We start from the raw sequence: 25902 nt of genomic DNA, 5'->3' as shown, positions 1-25902 counted from the left end.
GCTTCTGATGTGAACAATTGAATTGTGAGCAGTCGATGTCAGTCCCTCAGCTCAGAAGTCTCTTATCTTTTGTTTTTCCCTCCCATGTGAAATAATGAAAATAGGATCATGGAGAGTCTCATCAACATACTGTACAGGCTTAGAAGCTTTATTTGATTAGTCATCTTCCACTTAAAACAGAATCAGTTTCATTGCAACACCCAAGGTTTGGTCTTTACAACAATTTCACAGCAATGGACTCATCACATCAAAAATGGACAGAAAGGTAAGGAATACAATATGGAGGGTATAATTATGTCAACATTAGATGACTTATAAATAATCATCTTTATAAGTAAATTCATGTATGTAGGCGTCTTTTTACACTGTGTATTGCACTAGTTTGTTTGTTAGGTATATTACCGTCTCAGAGTTTAAGCGAAACATTGGACATGACCTATTTGGGACTGCTAATAATTGTTGTTGTTATTGAATATCCTAACTTATCATGTTTGCAGTGCAGTGTACACATTTTGGTGATAAATGTTAAAGGGTCTTGAGTATTTTCTTACTTGAGATGAACACAAACAACTCAAGTAGTTATAGTCAGGTTAGGATAGCATCCAAAACGTATTAATCCACTAAGTGACAAGAAATATATTTACAAATATATTTTGATTCTTGCACATAGTTAATTAATTACAAAAAATATATTTTGGAAGTGTATTTGACTTTCAGAGATATGGACAAAACTCGTATTGGCCATATATTTGTGTGTTATTACAACTGAGATATTTCTGTAGAAGCCTTTATGGATAATTCTTGGCATTCATTTTCATTTACAATTACATGGCAGTAAATCCATTGCACTTTATATACAAACTTTTCACATGATATAAAATATATTTTAAGATTAAGTGATAAGGATGAAGTCATTAACACATACAAATTGTATGAAAATGTTCATACCTCTGAACAATACACACAAAACATACAAACACTCAATTAAATCCTGTCTGTGTCTGTGTCTGTCTGTAACTCTCTTACATAAAAACACACACACACACACACTGAAAAAAGTTGGAAATGGCACAATTTCATACAGGACACACATTCACATATTCAAAATGTAACATTTCCTCCTTTTGGTTCACAATAAACATATTAGTTTACATAACCATTTATCAGAATACATTCTCTGTAAAAGATGCACTAATAATCATAACATTTTTGGGGGGGGGAAATGAGTCAAAGCTTTTGATATATATGCAAAGTTCTTGCATAATGTGCAAAACAAATGTTAACAAAGGAAATGTGACACGTATTGTGTTGTCTTCACTACGCCACAAGTGCCACTTCAAATAGAACTTTTCTTCCTAGTTTAGCATTTACAGTTTGTCCTGAATAGGTGCAGAGTAAAGCAAGGGAAACATCTTTCTACTAGACTGAATGCAATTAAGCAGGCAAACACATGAGTAATAGTGAAGCAACAGATAGCTGTTCTATTATATTCTATACAAGTAAATGAACAGAAGAAAAGTTCAATGATTAAAAACAAAAAATTCTAATATTGTGGTGAATATTTCAGTACAACAGACACCTACATGAGATTAGAATGATATCAAGCCCATTACGAGAAACATGAAATTAAAACTGTTTTATGGTCATCTACAACAGTGTTTCCCAACCCTGGTCCTCAAGTACACCCCAACAGTTCACAGTTTTGTTGTAGCCCTTGACAAACACACCTCATTCAACTCATTGAGGACTTGATGATTAGTTGACAAGTTGAATCAGGTGTGCTTGTCCAGGGTTACAATACAAATGTGTACTGTTGGGGGAGCTTGAGGACCAGGGTTGGGAAACACTGATCTACAATACGCTACAGAGGGCACTCGGGAGAGGCAATCAATCAAAAGACACACAAATATCAATCGGTCTGGCAATCTGTCACATAGGGAAAGTGCTGTTACAGGTGGTCTAGGAGCTAAATCAATGTACTGCAAGGAGAAGTTATCGATTTACGCATTGTGGTGACAGGACTGATACAGAGACAAAATAATCAGTAAATGTAGAAAGAGATCGAAAAACTATAATAATTATTTGGGAAGCTCCATCCATCAATCAACCAATCCATCCATCATAAAGTAAATTCTACAGCCATGTGTGAGTAGTTGACATGTTAATCAGGTTGACGGCAATCAGATGTATTACTGGCACCAATGAAAATGAGTTTTGTAGGTTGGCCATCACTGTCACTAAAATACGAACAACATTTATGTCTGTAGAATATGCTAATAAGCTAGCCTAAGCCTCACAAGAGATGGAAATGCCAGAAACACGAGCTTGTGTGATTGGAGGACAGAAGCAGTTATCGTTACAGCAGATTTGAAGCGAAGCCAAGCGAAGCGTCGTTAAAAACCAATTGCCCTTTTGACCCCCAAAACAGATAAAACCAAACATTTCTCATTCACTTTCGGCGCTCTAAACGAGCACCAAAGTCCATCCTCCTTATCTCCACCTTCCTTTCTCCTCCTATCTTAACGTCTCCTTCTCCCTCCTCTCTCTCCCTCTCCCTCTCCCTCTCTCTCTCTCTCTCTCTCTCTCTCTCTCTCTCTCTCTCTCTCTATCTCTCTCTCTCTCTCTCTCTCTTCCTCTGTAAACTCTGATAGCCCTATACAATAAGTCAGAGGAACGCCTCTCCTGAAAATGAACACCAAAGAGAAAGTGAGACTGAGCTGAGGACTTGACTCTTTGGCACCCCCTGTCTTTCAGTCTCAGGTGGCATTTTCCTCCTCATCATCCATATGATAGTTGAGCGTGATGACAGCGCTGATGAAGTCTCCCAGCTCCACAAAGTCAGCTGTGATGATGTTGATGCCGCTCTCTCCTGGCCTCTGGGCCCGAATCCACAGCATCATACTTGGAAGAGCCCTGCAGGGGAGTCCATGTGGATGTGAAACCATGTACACACACACATAGTTGCATCTCTGTATTTTTGTCTTTTGTGCACTCAAGGTGTTATGCATAGTCAGTGAATAGGATGGGGTTAAGGAAAAGGAAAGAGAGCGAGAGAGAGTGACAGAGCGAGATAGAGAGAGGTATGTACTGTTTGATGATTCACAGTTGGTTGGTGTAACAGTGAGCTGGCTGGTGAGCAGCTAGACCGGTTAAGGGCCAGTATGAGTCAGCATGATAAGGGCTGTCTGCGCTGTCTGACAGACTGCTGGGTGCAATCATGTGGGGGGCGAGATATTATTATATACTCTGTACAGATGTAGGATCTTAATTTGAGCCAGTTTGCTGCAGCAGGACAACTATCCTGCAGCAACAGGAAATGTGAATTGTTATGTGGATTACAATTTATGGAAATATTTGTAGGGGTTGATACATTTTTGGTAAGGGAAAAGTTCACAAGCCTTTTGAAACCTCAAATACAAATCAAGTTGTACATTTCTGCCATTGCAGGACAGTTCTCCTCAGATTAGGATTATAGCTGGTGTCTGCTATGACAAAGCTCTGTCTGACTGGTTACAATGCTACAGTCCTGGATTTGAATGCACATTGTTCAATTGACAGTAAACCCAATGTTCTTCTTGAGATCAATTGGAATTAGTCCACAATTTATGAAAATATTATATTAAACAATCAGCACAGTTATTGAATGCAATATTTAATATTTCATCCCCAAGCAATGAAATGGGAAAAATTTGAGAGAAAACAAAAAAGGATATATAGAGAAAAAAAAGAGACGATAGAAATAGGGCGAAAAACTCAGTATCCCCACAGTGTTGTCATCACGGAGCAAGTGAGGCCGGTGTCATATTCCTGAAGATACATATATATACCTTTTGCCACAGTGACTCATAGTGTGTGTGTGTTGTTTCTCGTCTCAATTTCTCTCCCACATTGAACATGAAATAACTCACAAATGTCCTTTAAAACCGCACACACACACACACACACAAGTTTACATACACCTTAGCCAAATACATTTAAACTCAGTTTTTCACCATTCCTGACATTTAATCCCAGTAAAAATCTGGGCCAGTTAGGATCACCACTTTATTTTAAGAATGTGAAATGTCAGAATAATTGTAGAGAGAATGATTTATTTCAGCTTTTATTTCTTTCATCACATTCCCAGTGGGTCAGAAGTGTACATCCACTCAATTACTCAATTAGTATTTGGTGGCATTGCCTTGAAATTGTTTAACTTGGGTCAAACGTTTCGGGTAGCCTTCCACAAGCTTCCCACAATAAATTGGGTGAATTTTGGCCCATTTCTCCTGACAGAGCTGGTGTAACTGAGTCAGGTTTATAGGCCTCCTTGCTCACACACGCTTTTTCAGTTCTGCCCAGAAATTTCATTTGGGATTGAGGTCAGGGCTTTGTGATGGCCACTCCAATACCTTGACTTTGTTGTCCTTAAGACATTTTGCCACAACTTTGGAAGTATGCTTGGGGTCATTTTTCATTTGGAAGACCCATTTGCGACCAAGCATTAACTTCCTGACTGATGTCTTGAGATGTTGCTTCAATATATTCACATAATTTTCATTCCTCATGATGCCATCTATTTTGTGAAGTGCACCAGTCCCTCCTGTAGCAAAGCACCCCCACAACATGATGCTGCCACCCCCATGCTTCACGGTTGGGATGGTGTTCTTCGGCTTGCAAGCCTCCCCCTTTTTCCTCCAAACATAACGATGGTCATTATGGCCAAACAGTTCTATTTTTGTTTCATCAGACCAGATTACATTTCTCCAAAAAGTACGATCTTTGTCCCCATGTGCAGTTGCAAACCGTAGGCTGACTTTTTTATGGCGGTTTTGGAGCAGTGGCTTCTTCCTTGCTGAGCGGCCTTTCAGGTTATGTCGATATAGGACTCGTTTTACTGTGGATATAGATGCTTTTCTACCTGTTTCCTCCAGCATCTTCACAAGGTCCTTTGCTGTTGTTCTGGAATTGATCTGCACTTTCCGCACTAAAGTACATTCATCTCTAGGAGACAGAATGCGTCTCCTTCCCTAGCGGTATGATGGCTGCGTGGTTCCATGGTGTTTAAACTTGCGTACTATTGTTTGTACAGATGAACGTGGTACCTTCAGGCATTTGGAAATTGCTCCCAAGGATGAACCAGACTTGTGGAGGTCTACAATTGTTTTTCTGAGGCCTTGGCTGATTTCTTTTGATTTTCCCATGATGTCAAGCAAAGAGGCACTGAGTTTGAAGGTAGGCCTTGAAATACATCCACAAGTACACCTCCAATTGACTCAAATGTTGTCAATTAGCCTATCAGAAGCTTCTAAAGTCATGGCATAATTTTCTGGAATTGTCCAAGCTGTTTAAAGGCACAGTCAACTTAGCGTATGTAAACTTCTGACCCACTGGAATTGTGATACAGTGAACTATAAGTGAAATAATCTGTCTGTTAACAATTTTTGGAAAAATGACTTGTGTCATGCACAAATTAGCTTGCCGACTTGCCAAAACTATCATTTTTTAACAAGAAATGTGTGGAGTGGTTGAAAAACGAGTTTTAATGACACCAACCTAAGTGTATGTAAACTTCCAACTTCAACTGTATTCATACATACACACATTACATTACATTACATTACATACATAAATACAGAGAGAAACAAACCAACTCACCTTTCTGTAATGGTCTCCCTCAGTCCGCTGGCTACTCCTTTCATGACGGTGCTGGCCTTAGGTGTGAGGACCACTTGGGAGACAAAGAATGTTCCCTTCCTCCTGCCATTACACAAATCACATCAAACTTTACTATACAGGCACAATTAAAGATGAAAGTAGGATCTTAAATGGAGCCAGCTTTCTACATCAGGAACATCATCCTGCAGCAACAGGAAATGTGAATTATAATGTGGACTATAATCATTTTTGTAGGGGTTGATATATTTTTTGTAAGGGCAAAGTCAGACATTTCAGAAGCCTTTTCAAACCTCAAACACACTACAAGTTTAAAATGTCCTGCATTGCAGGAATGTTCTCCTGCAACAGGGCGATCAAATTAAGAGCCTACATCTATCTGGAAGTGCTTTCCCCAAAGGTTTAACACACTGTCCAGGAATAGACGGATAGGGATAGAGGGCCATACAGACCTGCGGTCAGCCACAGAGGCCTGGAGGAACTGGATCAGCTTTTCAGGGTCAGTGGTGTTGGCCCAGGGAGCAGGCATCATCTGACCAGGCCATAGAAATGGCACTTCCAGGGCCATAGGACTGTGGTAGAACACCAATACCTGGTACTCTTTCTCCCACAGGTACTGGAGACTCACCTAGAGGGAGGGAGGAGTGTAGGGAGGGGTTTTGTCTTTAGGAACCTCCAGGGCCATAGGGCTGTGGAGCCAAGGTGATCACCATATGCTCTTGAGGGAGCACGGAGATTGAAGGTGTTTCATTTGTTTGTACAGTAGAGTATCTTACCTCCTGAGCGAAGACGACGGGGGCGAGTTTCTCCCCGAACACGTCTCTCAGCATTGAGACCAACTTCTCATGGTGCAGGTTCTGAACCCCGTAGAAGTGGTTAAAGTCCAGGAACACAACCTCTCTGGCATGGGCCGACAGGAAGGAGCTGATCTGCTCCAGACCTTCTCTCACCTGGAACCACAACACACACCCCACAAGGGAGCAAATATGGTGTCAGACCAGTACCCACTGAATAAGGTCCAGAGTTTTTCCTGACCTCTTGACCTGTATAGAAAATAACTATGGTCCAGAGTTTTCTTTCTGGTCAGGTCAGGCGGTCAGGAAAAACACCTGAGGTTCTGTAGGAGGAAATAGAGTCGTAGGGAGTAATTATATTCACCGTGGCGCTGAAGAGGCCATGAGCGAAGAAGAGTTCGTTGTCTGGGTCCCGGGGCTTGGTGGAAATGCGCAGGTCAAAGAAGCGGACGCCGGCCTCCAGCTGGCTGGAGAAGTTCATAGTCTGAGTGGCCAGCCATTTACGCATCAGCTTCTTGGCTACCGTGCCAAAGACCGACACAAAGTTTTGGACAGCGTCAGTCTGCTCAGGACCCACCGGAGAGGACTCGTCTATGTAGAAACTGAAGGAGTCATGGGAACCTGGGGGGGATAGAATTATTATTATTATTATTATTATTATTATATAACGCTTTTAATTACATAAAGAATCTCAAAACAAACAAGAATCAAATAAAACAGCTATATGACAGCGTAGGCCTGGGCTACGATGTTCAGCCACAGTTGGACATTTTCTTTTTTCAATCCTCCAACAGATGGAGTGGCAGTCAAGAGGGAGCCACATGACTTGAGCAGAGGGAGGAGGTGGTCAACGGGGGAGAGGAGCAGGTCCTCCTCCGGAGGCAGGCAACACAATATAGGGTATGGGTTATGGCTGAGCGGAGGAAAACGTGTGTTAGCATTTGTGTGTGTGTGTGTGTGTGTATATAGGGACAGTTGTGACTTGACTTGACAAAGTGAAGAACAGTATCTCAGTGATAATAGAACAATGCCAGTGGGTTGAGAGGAGTGAGTAGTGCCCTCTCCCCCTGTCCTCCTGTCTAAACAGAGAAGTCAACTCTCTAATTATAGTCAGCCCTGAGACGCTCTCCTCTCTGTCTCCCCCTCTTCTCCTCTCGTCTCGCCCGCCTCTCCATCCTCTCTCCCCTCCTCTCTTTCTCCCTCCCTCCATTTCCCTCTCTTTCACCTTTCCTCTCCTCCTCATTTCCTCTCCTCTCCTCTCCTCTCCTCTCCTCTCCTCTCCTCTCCTCTCCTCTCCTCTCCTCTCCTCTCCTCTCCTCTCCTCTCCTCTCCTCTCCTCTCCTCTCCTCTCCTCTCCTCTCCTCTCCTCTCCTCTCCTCTCCTCTCCTCTCCTCTCCTCTCCCTTCCCTCTCCTCTCCCACTACAGGGCAAACCCACACTACAGGGCTAACCACACTACACTTCTTCCATACGGTTACAAAAGCCCACATAGTGTCCATAACCACAACTGAGACGATCACTGTAGCTTGAACTTCACTGAGCTTCACTCAGTTTCACTCAGTGAAGATGACAACAACCTCTCCACAGGCAAACAAACTGCATGTGTTATCATCAGCAATGTTATGTAGGATGAACAAGACATAGTTGTTTATAAACGGCTCAGGTTTATTAGCTACAACTCTAACATCCTCACGTTGGTGAGCCTGCATAACAACAACTCTTTTGCCAACGTACGCTGGCCCCTATAGGACATCATCGGGTGAGTCAAAAGGAACACACAACAATAACTCCCAGGGGCTACACAGCAAACATAAAAACACGGTCACAGAACACAGAGAGAAACCTTCACCCTACACAGACCGTCAGACACGGACACTCGCTTGACTGCACATCAACCATACAGTCGGCATCCTTCTAAGACTCACATAAAGCAATGTTCTCTGCTCCAACACAAGGCCTTGGAGTATAATAGAGACAGCAGTATGCCTTTTTGGCAAATTCTCCTTTTATGTTTCTGTACAAATACACCTGTAACATCTATAGAAATGTCCTGACAATATTCATCTGTTGGTCCAATGGAGAAATGATTCGGTACAACAATGTGAGCTCAGGTCCAAACATAAAAAGACACTTTGGAAACCATGTGTTTGATGTATTTGACATCATTCCACCCATTCCGTTCCAGCCATTACCACGAGCCGGTCCTCCCCAATTCAGGTGCCACCAACCTCCTGTGTGTCAAATACACCTAGAGCTTGTATAGAGATGTTCTGGCAACATTCCTATTGGCTTCTCAAAAAGGTATGTTATGGAGTGAGTCAGTGTTCACAGATGGCGCATGTAGTTTTAAAAAGGTGTGCAAAACAAAATGGCACCGACACAACGCTTCTGTAACCCCAAGTTACCATTCATCACTCCGATATGAAATGTCAGCTCTACCTTTGTATGACCAATGAATTCAGTAACACACCCTGGGGGAGGGAGAAGCTACGTGAGAGACGATGGCTTTATCAACACACTGGAAATTACAGCTGAGTTTATCTCTCCACTCTCGGGTACTGTGTGATGATAACGAGAGAGAAGAGCAATCCATCAAAATGAATCCATTAATCAATTTAAGGCTGTGGAAATCAAATGTGTAATGAACAACATGCTTTTCATTAAGCCTAGAAGGTCAGACTAGCTGTATGTCAAATTAGAAGGAAATGAATCACATTCATCAAAAAAATCAAATGGGGGTGACGAAGACCATTGAGTATTGGTGGAGAGATGTGTTCTAAATATCACCGCTCTTCATCTCATGAAACAAAATGGATTCCTTGCCTGTCCACCTGCTCACCACTCCTGTAAGCTGATGGTAAAAATGTTCAGGTCGAATATCAACACTAGTCTCATTAGTTAAACAGAAGACGGAGGTCATCCTGCCCTGGCTGGGATCATCAACTAGATCCGGCTGCGGGCCGATTCTTTTCTTGAGCGGATGGTCAGGGGCCAGAACATAATTACAATTACATTTTTAGACTGCACAGATGTAACAGATGTAATATTTGACCAAAACATAATCAGTTCAAACCTTGCTTACATTTGTAAACGATCACATATCTCTCTGTTGTGCATGGGAATACTTTTGAACAGATTTCCAAAATCACTTTTCTGATTTGCTGGTCTTTTTACAGTCTTATGTCCAACAACAAAATATTATTAAAAAATATATTATTAAAAAAAAGTGGGCCCACAGGCCGCCATTTGGGTAACCCTGCCCTATGGCCTCTGGTTGTGTCTTATTTAGCTAGTTCATCTATAACACCCCAAAAAAGTGTAACCTTGAAGATGACAATAAATGACTTTGACAGTCCTCTGTTTACAGCACTAGAGGGATGCATTAGGGATGAGGCAAGTACACAAATAAACAAACAATCCCTCGCTCTCACTACTTAATGGCTTAATGAAGGAGATTAGTAACAGAGATTTGTTGTTGTTTTTGTTGCATGTCATTGCTCTGTCTTTCCCGCTGATAGGATCAGATCTACATGTCATTGCTCTGTCTTTCCCCCTGATAGGTCCAGATCTACATGTCATTGCTCTGTCTTTCCCCCTGATAGGGCCAGATCTACATGTCATTGCTCTGTCTTTCCCCCTGATAGGACCAGATCTACATGTCATTGCTCTGTCTTTCCCCCTGATAGGGCCAGATCTACATGTCATTGCTCTGTCTTTCCCCCTGATAGGGCCAGATCTACATGTCATTGCTCTGTCTTTCCCCCTGATAGGACCAGATCTACATGTCATTGCTCTGTCTTTCCCCCTGATAGGGCCAGATCTACATGTCATTGCTCTGTCTTTCCCCCTGATAGACAGAGCAATGACATGTAGATCTGGTCCTATCAGGGAGAAAGACAGAGCAATGACATGTAGATCTGGCCCTTTCTCCCTGATAGGACCAGATCTACATGTCATTGCTCTGTCTTTCCCCCTGATAGGGCCAGATCTACATGTCATTGCTCTGTCTTTCCCCCTGATAGGACCAGATCTACATGTCATTGCTCTGTCTTTCCCCCTGATAGGACCAGATCTACATGTCATTGCTCTGTCTTTCCCCCTGATAGGACCAGATCTACATGTCATTGCTCTGTCTTTCCCCCTGATAGGACCAGATCTACATGTCATTGCTCTGTCTTTCCCCCTGATAGGACCAGATCTACATGTCATTGCTCTGTCTTTCCCCCTGATAGGACCAGATCTACATGTCATTGCTCTGTCTTTCCCCCTGATAGGGCCAGATCTACATGTCATTGCTCTGTCTTTCCCCCTGATAGACAGAGCAATGACATGTAGATCTGGTCCTATCAGGGAGAAAGACAGAGCAATGACATGTAGATCTGGCCCTTTCTCCCTGATAGGACCAGATCTACATGTCATTGCTCTGTCTTTCCCCCTGATAGGGCCTGATCTACATGTCATTGCTCTGTCTTTCCCCCTGATAGGACCAGATCTACATGTCATTGCTCTGTCTTTCCCCCTGATAGGGCCAGATCTACATGTCATTGCTCTGTCTTTCCCCCCGATAGGACCAGATCTACATGTCATTGCTCTGTCTTTCCCCCTGATAGGGCCAGATCTACATGTCATTGCTCTGTCTTTCCCCCTGATAGGACCAGATCTACATGTCATTGCTCTGTCTTTCTCCCTGATAGGACCAGATCTACATGTCATTGCTCTGTCTTTCTCCCTGATAGGACCAGATCTACATGTCATTGCTCTGTCTTTCCCCCTGATAGGGCCAGATCTACATGTCATTGCTCTGTCTTTCCCCCTGATAGACAGAGCAATGACATGTAGATCTGGTCCTATCAGGGAGAAAGACAGAGCAATGACATGTAGATCTGGCCCTTTCTCCCTGATAGGACCAGATCTACATGTCATTGCTCTGTCTTTCCCCCTGATAGGGCCAGATCTACATGTCATTTCTCTGTCTTTCCCCCTGATAGGACCAGATCTACATGTCATTGCTCTGTCTTTCCCCCTGATAGGACCAGATCTACATGTCATTGCTCTGTCTTTCCCCCTGATAGGACCAGATCTACATGTCATTGCTCTGTCTTTCCCCCTGATAGGACCAGATCTACATGTCATTGCTCTGTCTTTCTCCCTGATAGGACCAGATCTACATGTCATTGCTCTGTCTTTCCCCCTGATAGGGCCAGATCTACATGTCATTGCTCTGTCTTTCCCCCTGATAGGACCAGATCTACATGTCATTGCTCTGTCTTTCCCCCTGATAGGACCAGATCTACATGTCATTGCTCTGTCTTTCCCCCTGATAGACAGAGCAATGACATGTAGATCTGGTCCTATCAGGGAGAAAGACAGAGCAATGACATGTAGATCTGGCCCTTTCTCCCTGATAGGACCAGATCTACATGTCATTGCTCTGTCTTTCCCCCTGATAGGGCCAGATCTACATGTCATTGCTCTGTCTTTCCCCCTGATAGGACCAGATCTACATGTCATTGCTCTGTCTTTCCCCCTGATAGGGCCAGATCTACATGTCATTGCTCTGTCTTTCCCCCCGATAGGACCAGATCTACATGTCATTGCTCTGTCTTTCCCCCTGATAGGACCAGATCTACATGTCATTGCTCTGTCTTTCCCCCTGATAGGACCAGATCTACATGTCATTGCTCTGTCTATCAGGGAGAAGGACAGAGCAATGACATGTAGATCTGGCCCTTTCTCCCTGATAGGACCAGATCTACATGTCATTGCTCTGTCTTTCCCCCTGATAGGGCCAGATCTACATGTCATTGCTCTGTCTTTCCCCCTGATAGGACCAGATCTACATGTCATTGCTCTGTCTTTCCCCCTGATAGGACCAGATCTACATGTCATTGCTCTGTCTTTCCCCCTGATAGGACCAGATCTACATGTCATTGCTCTGTCTTTCTCCCTGATAGGACCAGATCTACATGTCATTGCTCTGTCTTTCCCCCTGATAGGACCAGATCTACATGTCATTGCTCTGTCTTTCCCCCTGATAGGACCAGATCTACATGTCATTGCTCTGTCTTTCCCCCTGATAGGACCAGATCTACATGTCATTGCTCTGTCTTTCCCCCTGATAGGACCAGATCTACATGTCATTGCTCTGTCTTTCTCCCTGATAGGACCAGATCTACATGTCATTGCTCTGTCTTTCCCCCTGATAGGACCAGATCTACATGTCATTGCTCTGTCTTTCCCCCTGATAGGACCAGATCTACATGTCATTGCTCTGTCTTTCCCCCTGATAGGACCAGATCCACCAAATGTTTGCAACAAGTTTAAAGTTAGTAGTTGTACCTGTTTTAAACAGAGGGAACAATATCAAATAAAGTGCAATTCTAAAATGTAAAGTGTAATTGAAAACTTATATTTCTTATGGTTTACGTTCATGTTTTCGTTAAAGGGTGGTATGATATACTGACATCTGCATCCATCTGATACAGATGCTTACTAGCAGCCTACCTGAGCGCTCTTAGGGATCCGCATGGTCCTAAAGTACACCGGTGCCTCGTTTTGTATCACGTTCCAATGATAAACCTGGGGGTGGGGGGGGGGGGGGGGGGGGGCAGAAATGCACTTTCAGAATCCCCCCCCCATCCCCAGTGAAAGTTGCGCCCCTGCGTACTACAACCATATGAAGTCAAAGACCATTGGGAGCTGGAGGAATGAACACAGAGGACACGATGATGTCCGTTAGAGAGTAGGGCAGGGAATTGCCCTACAGTACGATATTATCACAATGCTTAGGTGCGATATGTTTTGCGATTCTATATGTATCACGATTCTATATTCATTGCGATTTTATTGCTTACTATGTCTACTGAAGAGGGACAAGAGAGAGCCCTAAGAAAACAAGTTTGAGATAAGTGTCCAAAACATGTTGGCTCAACATTTAAAACATAAAAAAGAAGATGAAGAACAAGCTATAGGATAAAAAATACCAGAATTTTGGAGCAGGTACAGCCAACTATAGTTCTGACTAACGTTAACTACCCAGCAATTTTTTTTATTAAAACTACATTAGGAACACCTGCTCTTTCCATGACATAGACTGACCAGGTGAATCTAGGTGAAAGCTATGATCCCTTATTGATGTTAAATACAATTCAATCAGAGTAGCTCAGGGTTTTCAAAATTCGGTCCTCTGGACTCCAAGGCTGCACATTTTGGTTTTTGCCCTAGCACTTCACACCTGATTAAAAGAGTCAACTAATCATCAAGCTTTAATAATTTGAATCAGCTGTGTAGTGTTCGGGCAAAAAACTAAACGTGCACCTCTTGAGGTCCTGAGGACCGAGTATGGGAAACACCGGTGTAGATGAAGGACTGGTTAAAGAAAGATTTTTAAGCCTTCAGACAACTGAGACATGGATTGTGTATATGTGCCATTCAGAGGGTGAATGGGCAAGACAACAGATTTAAGTGCCTTTGAACGGAGAATGGTAGTATGTGCCAGGCGCACCAGTTTGTGTGTCAAGAACTGCAAGGCTGCTAGGTTTTTCACACTCAACAGTTTCCAATGTGTAACAAGAATGATGCACCACCAAAAGGACATCCTGACAACTTGATACAACTGTGAAAAGCGATGGAGTCAACATCAAATCAAACCAAAGTTTATTTGTCACATTCGCCGAATACAACAGGTGTACACCTTACAGTGAAATGCTTACTTACAGGCTCTAACCAATAGTGCAAAAAAGGTATTAGGTGAACAATAGGTAAGTAAAGAAATAAAACAACAGTAAAAAGACAGGCTATATATGGTAGCGAGACTATAAAATCAGTGAGGCTACATCCAGACACCGGTTAGTCAGGCTGATTGAGGTAGTATGTACATGTAGATATGGTTAAATTGACTATGCATATATGATGAACAGAGAGAAGCAGTAGCGTAAAAGAGTGGTTGGCGGTTGGTGGGTGGCGGGACACAATGCAGATAGCCCGGTTAGCCAATGGGCGGGAGCACTAGTTAGTCAGCACAATTGGGGTAGCATGTACATGAATGTACAGTTAAAATGACTATGCATATATGATAAACAGAGAGTAGCAGCAGCGTAGAAAGAGGGGCTGGGGGGGCACACAATGCAAATAGTTTGGGTAGCCATTTGATTACCTGTTCAGGAGTCTTATGGCTTGGGTGTAAAAACTGTTGAGAAGCCTTTTTGTCCGAGACTTGGCACTCCGGTACCGCTTGATAGTAGAGAGAACAGTCTATGACTGTGGTGGCTGGGGTCTTTGACAATTTTTAGGGCCTTCCTCTGACACCGCCTGGTGTAGAGGTCCTGGATGGCAGGCAGCTTAGCCCCAGTGATGTACTGGGCCGTACGCACTACCCTCTGTAGTGCCTTGCGGTCAGAGGCCGAGCAATTGCCGTATCAGGCAGTGATGCAACCAATGCTCTCGATGTTGCAGCTGTAGAACCTTTTGAGGATCTCCGGACCCATGCCAAATCTTTTTAGTTTCCTGAGGGGGAATAGGTTTTGTTGTGCCCTCTTCACGACTGTCTTGGTGTGTTTGGACCATTCTAGTTTGTTGTTGATGTGGACACCAAGGAACTTGAAGCTCTCAACCTGCTCCACTACAGCCCCGTCGATGAGAATGGGGGTGTGCTCGGTCCTCCTTTTCCTGTAGTCTTCAATCATCTCCTATTGAGGGATAGGTTGTTATTCTGGCACCACACGGCCAGGTCTCTGACCTCCTCCCTATAGGCTGTCTCGTTGTTGACGGTGATCAGGCCTACCACTGTTGTGTCATCTGCAAAGTTAATGATGGTGTTGGAGTCGTGCCTGGCCATGCAGTCGTGGGTGAACAGGGAGTACAGGAGGGGACTGAGCACGCACCCCTGGGGAGTTCCAGTGCTGAGGATGGCAGATGTGGCAGATGTGCTGCTGCTTACCCTCACCACCTGGGGGCGGCCCGTCAAGAAGTCCAGTATCCAGTTGCAGAGGGGGATGTTTCATCCCAGGATCCTTAGCTTAGTGATGAGCTTTGAGGGTACTATGGTATTGAACGCTGAGCTGTAGTCAATGAATAGCAATCTCACATAAGTGTTCCTTTTGTCCAGGAGGGCAGTGTGGAGTGCAATAGAGATTGCATCATCTGTGGATCTGTTTAGGCGGTATGCAAATTGGAGTGGGTCTGGGGTTTCTGGGATAATGGTGTTGATGTGAGCCATTACCAACCTTTCAAAGCACTTCACGGGTCTGTAGTCATTTAGGCAGGTTGCCTTTGTGTTCTTGGGCACAGGGACTATGGTGGTCTGCTTGAAACATGTTGGTATTACAGACTCAATCAGAAACATGTTGAAAATGTCAGTGAAGACACCTACCAGATGGTCAGCACATGCCCGGAGCACACGTCCTGGTAATCCGTCTGGCCCCGCAGCCTTGTATATGCTGACCTGTTTAAAGGTCTTACTCATGCCGGCTACGGAGAGCGTGATCACACAGTTGTCCGGAACAGCTGATGCTCTCATGCATGCCTCAGTGTTGCTTGCCTCGAAGCGAGCATAGAAGTGATTTCGCTCGTCTGGTAGGCTCGTGTCACTGGGCAGCTCGCGGCTGTGCATCCCTTTGTAGTCTGTAATAGTTTGCAAGCCCTGACACATAAGACGAGTGTCGGAGCCGGTGTAGTATGATTCAATCTTAGCTCTGTATTGACGCTTTGCCAGTTTGGTGGTTAGTCTCAGGGCATAGCAGGATATCTTGTAAGCTTCCGGGTTAGAGTCCCGCACCTTGAAAGCGGCAGCTTTCCATGGCTTCTGGTTTGGATATGTACGTACAGTCACTGTGGGGACGACGTCCTAGATGCACTTATTGATAAAGCCAGTTACTGATGTGGTGTATTCCTCAATGACATCGGAAGAATCCCGGAACATGTTCCAGTCTGTGATAGCAAAACAGTCCTGTAGTTTAGCATCTGCTTCATCAGACCACTTTTTTATAGATCGAGTCACTGGTGCTTCCTGCTTTAATTTCTGCTTGTAAGCAGGAATCAGGAGGATAGAGTTGGTTTACCAAATGGAGGGCGAGGGAGAGCTTTGTACGCGTCTCTGTGTGTGGAGTACAGGTGATCTAGATTTTTTTTTACCTCTGGTTGCACATTTAACATGTTGATAGAAATTTGATAGAACTGATTTAAGTTCCCCTGCACTAGGAGCGTCGCCTCTGGGAGAGTGGTTTCCTGTTTTCTTATTTCCTTATACATCTGACTGAGTGCGGTCTTAGTGCCAGCATCTGTCTGTGGTGGTAAATAAACAGCCACAAAATATATGGCTGAAAACTCTAGGCCAGTGGTGTGGCCTGCAATTTATCAAAATATACTCTACTTCAGGCGAGCAAAATCTAGAGACTTCCTTAGAGTTCGTGCACCAGCTGTTGTTTAAAAATATGCACAGACCACCCTCCCTCGTCTTACCGGAGTGTGTTGTTCTATCTTGCCGGTGTAGCGTATATCCGCTAGCTGAGTATCCATGTCGTCATTCAGCCACGATTCCGTGAAACATAGGATATTACAGATTAAGGATCTGTCTGTACTTTGCTCCCTTCATCTTTCCCTCAATCCTGACTAGTCTCCCACTCCCTGCTGCTGAAAAACATCCCCACAACATGATGCTGCCACCACCATGTTTCACCGTAAAGATGGTGCCAGATTTTCTCCAGACCTGACGCTTTGGATTCAGGCCAAAGAGTTCAATCTTGGTTTCATCAGACTAGAGAATATTGTTTCTCATTATCTGAGGGTCCTTTAGGTGCCTTTTGGCAAACTCCAAGCGGGCTGTCATGTGCCTTTTGCTGAGGAATGGCTTCTCTCTGGCCACTCTACCATAAAGGCCTGATTGGTGGAATGCTGCAGAGATGGTTGTCCTCTGGAAGGTTCTCCCCATCTCCATAGCGGAACTCTGGAGCTCTGTCAGAGTCACCATCGGGTTCCTGGTCCCCTCCCTGACCAAGGTCCTTCTCCCCCGATTGCTCAATTTGGCCAGGTGGCCAGCTCTAGGATGAGTCTTGGTGGTTCCAAACTTCTTCCATTTAAGAATGATGGAGGTCACTACTGCAGACATTTTTGGTATCCGACCTCATGGCTTGCTTTTTGCTCTGACATGCACTGTCACCTTATATAGACAGGTGAGAGCCTTTCCAAATCATGTCCAAACATTTGCATTTACCTCAGATGAACTCCAATCAAGTTGTAATAACATCTCAAGGATGATCAATGGATACAGGATGCACCTGAGCTCAATGTTCAACCATTTCTAAATACCTCAATTCTAAATTGTGTGTAGATTGAGGAGGAAATATTGTATTTAATCCATTTTAGAATATGGCTGTAACGTAACAAAATGTGGAAAATGTCAAGGGGTCTGAATACTTTCCGAATGCACTGTATATATGTTTTAATTTAATTTTTACAAATCGATACTTTGAGTCACAGTGTTGATATAAAATCATGAAAAATAATATTGTGATACTCTACTGCAGGGTTCCCCAATAGGTGATTTGTGTTTTTGTTTTTTATACCATTTTCGTTGTTGGACATTAAAGGCTCTAAAATCACCCAAAATCTGTCCACAAAAATAAGACTACAAAGTGAGGAATTTTTGTGTGGAGGGCAATGAGTGTCGAATTTGGCCAATAAAAAATGTAATTGCTAATATTCTACGTGAGGCTTATTTGATCAAATAAAAGGTTTGTATTGTTTAGGTTGTTGTGAATGGACTGATATATAAGTGGACTCAAGTGGCACTTCGGCAACTTTGGGGAAAAAAAACTACTTTACATCAGCGTTGTGCCTGTTGTTCACTATCTGTGTCACGACTTCCTCCGAAGTCGGGCCCGCTCCTTTTTCTGGAGACGTTCGGCGGTCGACGTCACCGGTCTTCTAGCCATCGCCAATCCACCTTTCATTTTCCATTTGTTTTGTCTTGTCTTCCCACACACCTGATTTCAATTCCATCAATTACATGTTGTGTATTTAACCCTCTGTTCCCCCCTTGTCCTTGTCTGGTATTGTTTGTTGTAAGTGCTTGTGCACGTATTGTCTGGTGTGCGTCGGGTTATTATGTACCCATTTATTGATTGTTCTGTTTTCCGGTGGGATTTTATTATTAAGCTGTGCCGTTGGAAACAGTTTTTGCTCTCCTGCCTCTGACTTGTCTGCCGCCACCCCTTACAATCTGCCCTCTCATTGGCTGGAATGGTCCCTCCTGATCTAGCCTCCTCCCACCTGCCTTCCATCTATGAGGACATGTATTTCCATTGTTAGAGAGCTCCGTCTACTAGCTTGTCAATGTATTAATACAAATATTTGCTAATACTTGTTTCATCATACACAATTACTGCTCGGGCCGCTCACTTTTTCACTAACTCCCCTCAGGGCACAGGAGAGGAGCCTGCTTCCCCTCACCTTTTCACTAACTCCTAACTCCCCTCAGGGCACAGGAGAGGAGCCTGCTTCCCCTCACTTTCTCTACTCCGTTCTTCATTCTTTTCCTATTCCATCCCTTTTCCTTTGCTTCTGTCTGACCCTCTCTCTCTCTCTATCCATCTCTTTCCTACCTCTCCCTCCCTTTTTGCCAGTCTCTCTCAAACCCATTCTTCCTTGCTTCCCACAGTAGGTCCCTCATCAACCTCCCTCTTCTGCCCTCCTATCCATTCCCTCTATCAAATGATCTCTTTCCTCCCATGTTCTTACTGTTATCTCATTGTGGACACAGTGTGCAGCTAAAGACTGGTGTGCACATTTTTGTTTTTGGCAACAAGATAAACTTCTTTCCTCTGTAAACTCAATTGACTGCCAGCAGAGTACTAGCATGGCTACCTGATTTGTTCTGCATTCAACAATGAGATATCAATATAGCCTTGTTCAGTAAAACTATGTTAAATGACAGACTGACATTTAACTTCAGTGCAATTTCATGTCCTCAAATCTCCTCAATACCCACTGTCTATGTTCCTCTTAGGGCAGTATATCCTCCCTCCCCTGGAGCTCAAGTGGTGGATGAGAGAACGGACAAAGGGCTGGATGAATGGATAGATGGATAAAGCAATGGATGGATAGATGGATTGTCAGATTAACAGATAATCCTGTGCCAAGGCCCATTTCAGAAGCAGAGGATGCTGTTCTTCAATGGTTTTGTTTTTACTGGTCTCAGGGGGCTGGCCGGCTGGTTGCCTGCCGGCACGACGACTCATGCTGAATTGAATTCTGCTGCTCCATCGATCGCTCCAAGCTAGCGGGCGTGGCGTTTGGCCGGAGCGATGTGGATGGGTGGTCAGGCTAGCCGGCTGGGGTAAATAGATTGCCCATTTGAAAAAAATACTTGAAATGTTACAACCACCTGTGGATTGAGAATGAATTCCAGGCCTGACCTGCTCGTGTATCAGTGGGTTTCGAGAAACCCCCAGAAGATCTATGGCTTCAGTTCACCCCTGGCCTAGTAAGACTTTCATCCGGTGATACACTTCAGGTTCTCCTGTGCTACTCGTCCCCTCTAAGTCTTTCCTGTTTGACATTAGTCCCTGGAAAGCCGATTCACTTCTCCGAGGTGCAGTATTACTAAGTGTGTATTACACTCATTGGCAACACTCGGAAAAAGTAGCCTAGCTGTCTGTGTGGCAGAGCTAATAGTTGCATCTTGCATATATGATGAACATACAGTATTGACATTCTCATTTAGAGAGCTTGGGACTACAAGGTTCTATCTGCAAAAATATGTTTCTGATATAATTGGTTTTAAAGTTCCGAGCCCTCATTGGTTTGAATGGTGTTCGCAATTTTATCTTGTATGAATTGGGGTATAGTATTATAGTATTATAAAAGTAAAGAACATTGAACATAACAAGGCTATGTCAATAATAACATTTTGAGAAAAATGCAGATAGAGCCTTATAGTCCCAAGATCTCCTGCAGAAGATGTTGGTGTAGAATAATGCAAACAAGGTCATGACTTTAGATAAACTCATAAAAAGCTTGAATACACACACACACGCTTATTTTACTATCCTTGTGGTGACCAAACAATTGATTCTCATTCAAAATCCTATTTTTCCTAACCCTAAACCTAACCCTAACCTTAACCCCTAACCTTAACCCCTAACCTTAGTTCTAACCCTAAAATAGGCTTTTTCCTTTTGGGGACCAGTGAAATGTCCCCATTTCTTAGAATTTTCCTTGTTATACAATCTATATATAGTTAAACCAAACACACACACACACACACACACACACACACACACACATACACACATACACACATACACACACTGACTCAGTAGTATACAGAAAGCCTGTTTTATGCTGACATCACAGCCCTGTGTCGTTCATCTGTCTCCTATTTTCTTCTAGAACCTCTCAACCTTGTCCTTCTCTTATCTGTTCTATTTGTTGCTCTAGTTTATGTTCATGACCTCTGTTGGTCAGGGTGGAGGCTGGCGCCGGCTCAGCTGTATGGAGCAGAGCTAAAGTCAGAGAAGAGTCAGAGCAGGGGGAGGCCAGTGTCACCTGCAGGGCAAACACACAGACGTTCTCATTATGTCAAGCTGCATCCATTTCCTGTACCAGCTGACATGACAAAACAACCACAGTATGGCGTGTGTATCTATGGGGTTCAACCAGGGCAAGGTTGATGTCTGCAGTAGCCAATGCGTTGACTCTTGGAACTCCCTAAGAATAATACTGGGCTAGCCAAATGTTGACGTCGTTCATCTGGAGCGAAAATGAGTTTCACCACCTCTGGATACACAGATAAACAGTAGCGTGAGTTTAGGTTATTTGAGAGCAGCTCTGTCACCTGTAAGAGCCCAATTTAATGCCTGGGTAGCCTAACCTCCTGTAGGTGAGGAGATCAGAGGGCAACACTGGGAATGAGGGATGGAAAGACTAAGGGGGAAAAGTGCACACAGCTTTGTGTATATATGGTCTACATAGGCTGTTCCCGAGAGAGAGAGAGAGAGAGACAGAGTATGTGTGTCTGCATCTGAAGAAGGAGGACGAGGTGGCGACACTGGGAGAGTTAAGATCTGTTCCAAGGACAAATCAACTGTAGCCACAGGTAACCTTTTTCATTTGGGGGGAAATACAAAAAAAACTGTCCTTAGTTCAGTGTCTACTAGACTAGAGGCAACTTTATACTCCATCTGGCCTACCCAACACTATAAGTGAAAGAACTGTTCAGAATCGCCACCTCACTCTTTGCAGATTGTGTTGACAAGGGAATCAGCTAAGATTCAATGTGGTATCCATTTACAGTAACACTTAGATAAACCTGCAGTAACACATAATACTGTAGCACCATACAGATAACACATAATACTGTAGCACCATACAGATAACACATAATACTGTAGCACCATACAGATAACACATAATACTGTAGCACCATACAGAAATGCAATCGGGCCACTGTCTCACAGTGTTTACAAAATTTGAATTGCAAAGTCTACATCCTAGGCTGGGTGCCAGTCTGATTGTGCTCTAGGCAGTTTTGGGGTTGGGTAACAGCGTAGCGCCTCTGTTAAATGCAGAAACACTTCAATGGATCCCCATCCCCAGGCATTATAAATGTCGAATTAGAAGTATAATCCTCTGGCGAAGAGGACTGTACTTGTGGATGAAATGATCACATTCATCCTCCCATTCGTTCCTCTCAACTGGTTCAGCGCTTCACTCTCTTTCGCTGGGAAGAGAAGCCTGTGCTGTAGTTCTCTAACCCTGCAGCAGTAACACATATAGCTGTTGCCTCCCCGAAACATCCTCGACCAAATCAGCAGCCGCCAGGTTTGGCACCAAAAACTGTAGGAGGAAATTGGCTTCTGGCAAGGAACACGCACACACACACACGCACCAGGAGAAATCAATAAGTGAATGGCTTATGTGGCTGATTCTGGTTTCAGGGACATTGGAGGAGACAGAAGAGTTTTACAGTAGCCTGTGTCCAAATGGAGTGCATAGGCTACGCACCAGTTTAAGATGCTTGGAGCAACTGGGCACATTAGGAATAATCATGGTTAATTACAGTGGGTTATAGTGAGCATGCTGCTTCTCCAGGCTGTCCTATGAGAAGGGAAAGGCAGGTGCAAATGCAGGTGTTGTGTGTGACTTAACTGGACCTCTTGGCTCCATGGTGATATCCTGTAGTTTTCATTTCCCAGTCTTTCATATCACGCAGTCGATGCTTAATCGAAAATCACATCCCAAAATACCCTGAAGATGAATGAATTGTGTGTGTTCCCCATTGAGAGCAGTGGAGTATGCCATGCCACACCTCTTGAGTTTCCAACGATAGATCTGAGAAACACAGCTTTGTGCTCCACCTGCCTGCATGTCTGTAGCCAGTGAATGAAGCTAATCACTAGAATTAGTCAGATGTTAATTGGCCATTCCACAAGAGTGAAACCAGCGACCGGGTCTTATTCCAGACCTCCAATCAGAGTTGACGTCTCAGGAGACCTGCCGCATGATTGGCCGAAACCTCCAAACAGCTGGTACCACTTTTAGACGCTGATGCCAAGACAATGGCCCGTTCCAACACTGCCAACATACAACTTTTCTAACCTTCGTTCCTAGAAGGGATCGCAGAGGATCTGATGTGAACTAGGCAGGTTGTATGCACATTTTGCTATTGAGATTTGACCCGTTCCATCATGTCATATCACTGGTTTCTTCAAGGAAGGAAATAAGGTCTTTGAATGTGGAATAGATTGTCGAGAGTCTGCAAACACAGACCTGAGCGGCCCGTCTAAACTTTTAAACACTTTGAATAGGGATTTAGAGATCATTGTTAAACAATAAACCCATCCAATTCACACTTGTAATATGTGACGGAGGGTTAGGCTCATTAAAGGCACATGGGCTGTCCTGGTTGCAATACAATGAACCCTGAACTATATGCCCCGTTTAGGCTAATACACACCGCCAACAATCACATCGATAACACATAGCCTGCCAAAAAAAGTGACTAGATTCACTTATATATATATATATTACAACATAATTTAAGGAGCACAATGGGCCATCTGTGTAAACGCCATTTTAATGTATTAATTTGAATGAGCAATTTGCAATCTTTTTGTAAGATCATTCAAACAAGCCGCTGGAGACCTAGAGACACGTCTCTGCTTTTGGCATATAGCCTATCGAGCCCTAACCAGCTAAACTGTAGCTTATTTCTTCGATGGTGGATCCTTTGTGCTACCGAATAGGGCAATGGACTAGTGTTGCACCTACACATAGGTTTCGCCTTCCCGCAACAGGTGCCATCTCGAGAGACTACTGTAGCCTATAGGCCAGAGAGAGGCAACTAGATCCAGCCAGTGGCCGATTTATGTTGGAGCGAATGGTTGGGTGACAAGAAAATAACTATAATGACGTGTACGCTGCAAATTGACCACAACTAAGCCCAAGAAGAGATGATTGTTATTTTAAAATACAATTTCACACCTTGATTACATTGAGACACGAACACATATACAAATATATATATATTTCTGTGAATACTTGAGAACAGACTTCCTAGATTAAACTACGTTTTTGCTGAATTCCTGGTGATGTTATTTTTTTTTTTACCCCAAACTTTAAATCCTACATTATTATTTTAATAAAAACTTCAGGACAAAAAAATAAATCACTTGTGGACCAGTTTTGGCCCGCGGGCCACCTGTTGATGACCCCTGGTAGGCTATAGCATAAACTTTAGCTGGAATTAACAGTCTTTGCACGGAATATGATAATTCTGTGTCGATAATTCGTCTGAAGACAGTCTGTAGGCTGGCTAGGTCACTCGCCGTCAGTTCTACAACATACACATCTGGATTTCTATCTTCTATCGAAGCAAATGATTTCACTGCATGATCACCAAAAGGTTTCCAACGTTTCCACACGCAACAGTGCAAACTACGATGTGACTCTTACCTGGAATGGCCAGGTTGGTAAGCGGGATGCTGTGCATGCTCTCCGGTAAATTCGCCATCCAGTCGGCGAACCGGTGTTCATTTTTCCCGTGAGACGAAGCCATGCCGCCGCGCACTATATCCCCACTTTCCGGTGCCTGCGCGAGCTTTGAGTGCGCTTTCTCTGTGCTGCGTTCGCTCCACTCACCACACACACACCAGCGTGACCGGGAGCGAGTGAGTTCACACCACACCCCCTGAATGGCGTGCACACATAGATAGGGAACCCATTTTTTTTTATAGGATATGTCGATAGAGTTGTGTTTTCGATAAAGTTGTGCTTTTAGGATGGTCTCATGGCAGGCGAGTGATGTATTCAGGCATTAGTTCTTGAAGTCATTAAAATAAGGGTGCGCCCAGCTAGCCACTCAACTTAATTCAATAATCAGTCCCATGTACCATTCTACAACAATGTCTGTCTGGCTCTCCACTACTGCATCCACACGCCTTGCGTTTCCCTGTCCGTGTATAGGCTAGTGGCACTGTCCACACCTGTGGTGCTGAATTGATCAACTCCGCTTTCCCGACAATAGCGCTTCTGGAGGAGAGCATTTGGAAAGGACACGTTGTTAACCGATTGATTTTCACTTCTCGCTTGTCTGGATTAGTTATTTTAATGCATAACAGTGGACATATTTGACACTTTGCCAGGGTTGAAAAATAAACCTCACTGAATATAATAGGGTTTGTCTAAATAGTCTGGCAGCAACATACATTTACTATTTAGAAATGTCTACCCTTGATGAACAAGTCTATTTCACAACATATTCGCAAGAACAATTTGACACGTATGTGTTTCCCATTTATGATACATCCTCTATATTCTCTTTGAACCCAAGCGTGAAGAAGCCCTCCAGTTTCTGCTACATAGAGCCCAGGGTAACCGCACCCTGCGCTCTTCTCAAGTGGACAAATCGAATCAAGAATGTCATTGCACGCCCCTCATCTGCATGGCAGCCCGAACCTGCTGTATGTCGACTTAATTTGCTTTAGTTGCTCAGAGGTACATAATGTCAAACCTGGCTAATGGGAACGTTGGGGCAGAACATCATGAGCGATATGATGGGTTTGAGACAGAAAAGCTTTGCGTCTCTGAGGATAGATGGAGCCTTCATTCAGTGTGTGCCATAATACAGAGCTCAACTCATGAAGACATCTCCTTGTTCCAATACTCTCATAATGCTTAATTCCTTCCTTCACTGTCACACAGAAATTATGAAGAAAGATATGAGGTGTCATAAATCTCAGAATTCCTTAGGAAGTAGAGCATATTATTTCTGAAGAATTTGGAAACGTGAGCATATTCATAATCATACATTTGACATAATTTAGCTGACAGCGGACCTGAATTAAACTACTGTATTGGAATGAATGGTCGAATTTTATGCATACTGTACTGGTCTCTTTCAACCATATACTACATGTTCAGCCCACTGTCTCCAGACAACCTTGAAGTAACCACT

The 25902-nt window shown here is 43.7% G+C and overlaps 1 protein-coding gene across 1 annotated transcript; it reads right to left on the bottom strand.

Annotated features, from left to right (window-relative positions):
- Positions 1-111: 111 nt before the first annotated feature.
- Positions 112-25902, bottom strand: plcxd3 (phosphatidylinositol-specific phospholipase C, X domain containing 3). Its single transcript, XM_020463701.2, has 6 exons — positions 24402-25902; positions 6814-7070; positions 6432-6605; positions 6108-6283; positions 5638-5739; positions 112-2913 (listed from the first exon to the last, which is right to left on the bottom strand). Exons 1-6 carry the CDS (start codon positions 24502-24504, stop codon positions 2757-2759), a joined length of 969 nt encoding a protein of 322 aa, XP_020319290.1. The 5' UTR covers positions 24505-25902; the 3' UTR covers positions 112-2756.

This window comes from Oncorhynchus kisutch, linkage group LG3 (assembly GCF_002021735.2).
Source record: "Oncorhynchus kisutch isolate 150728-3 linkage group LG3, Okis_V2, whole genome shotgun sequence".
In the NCBI taxonomy this organism is placed as follows: Eukaryota; Metazoa; Chordata; class Actinopteri; order Salmoniformes; family Salmonidae; genus Oncorhynchus; species Oncorhynchus kisutch.
Note: the sequence above shows the minus strand (reverse complement) of the source record. Positions and strands in the feature narration are given on the sequence as shown.

What these genes read in the sequence shown, in the direction of transcription:
- plcxd3 (XM_020463701.2), bottom strand. Translation starts at nt 24,504, where the DNA reads ATGGCTTCGTCTCACGGGAAAAATGAACACCGGTTCGCCGACTGGATG. An exon ending in ATGGCCTCTTCAGCGCCACG is followed by an intron (nt 6,606 to 6,813) that starts GTGAATATAATT and finishes TTGTGGTTCCAG; the next exon opens with GTGAGAGAAGGTCTGGAGCA. An exon ending in AGGGAGACCATTACAGAAAG is followed by an intron (nt 2,914 to 5,637) that starts GTGAGTTGGTTT and finishes ACTCCCCTGCAG; the next exon opens with GGCTCTTCCAAGTATGATGC.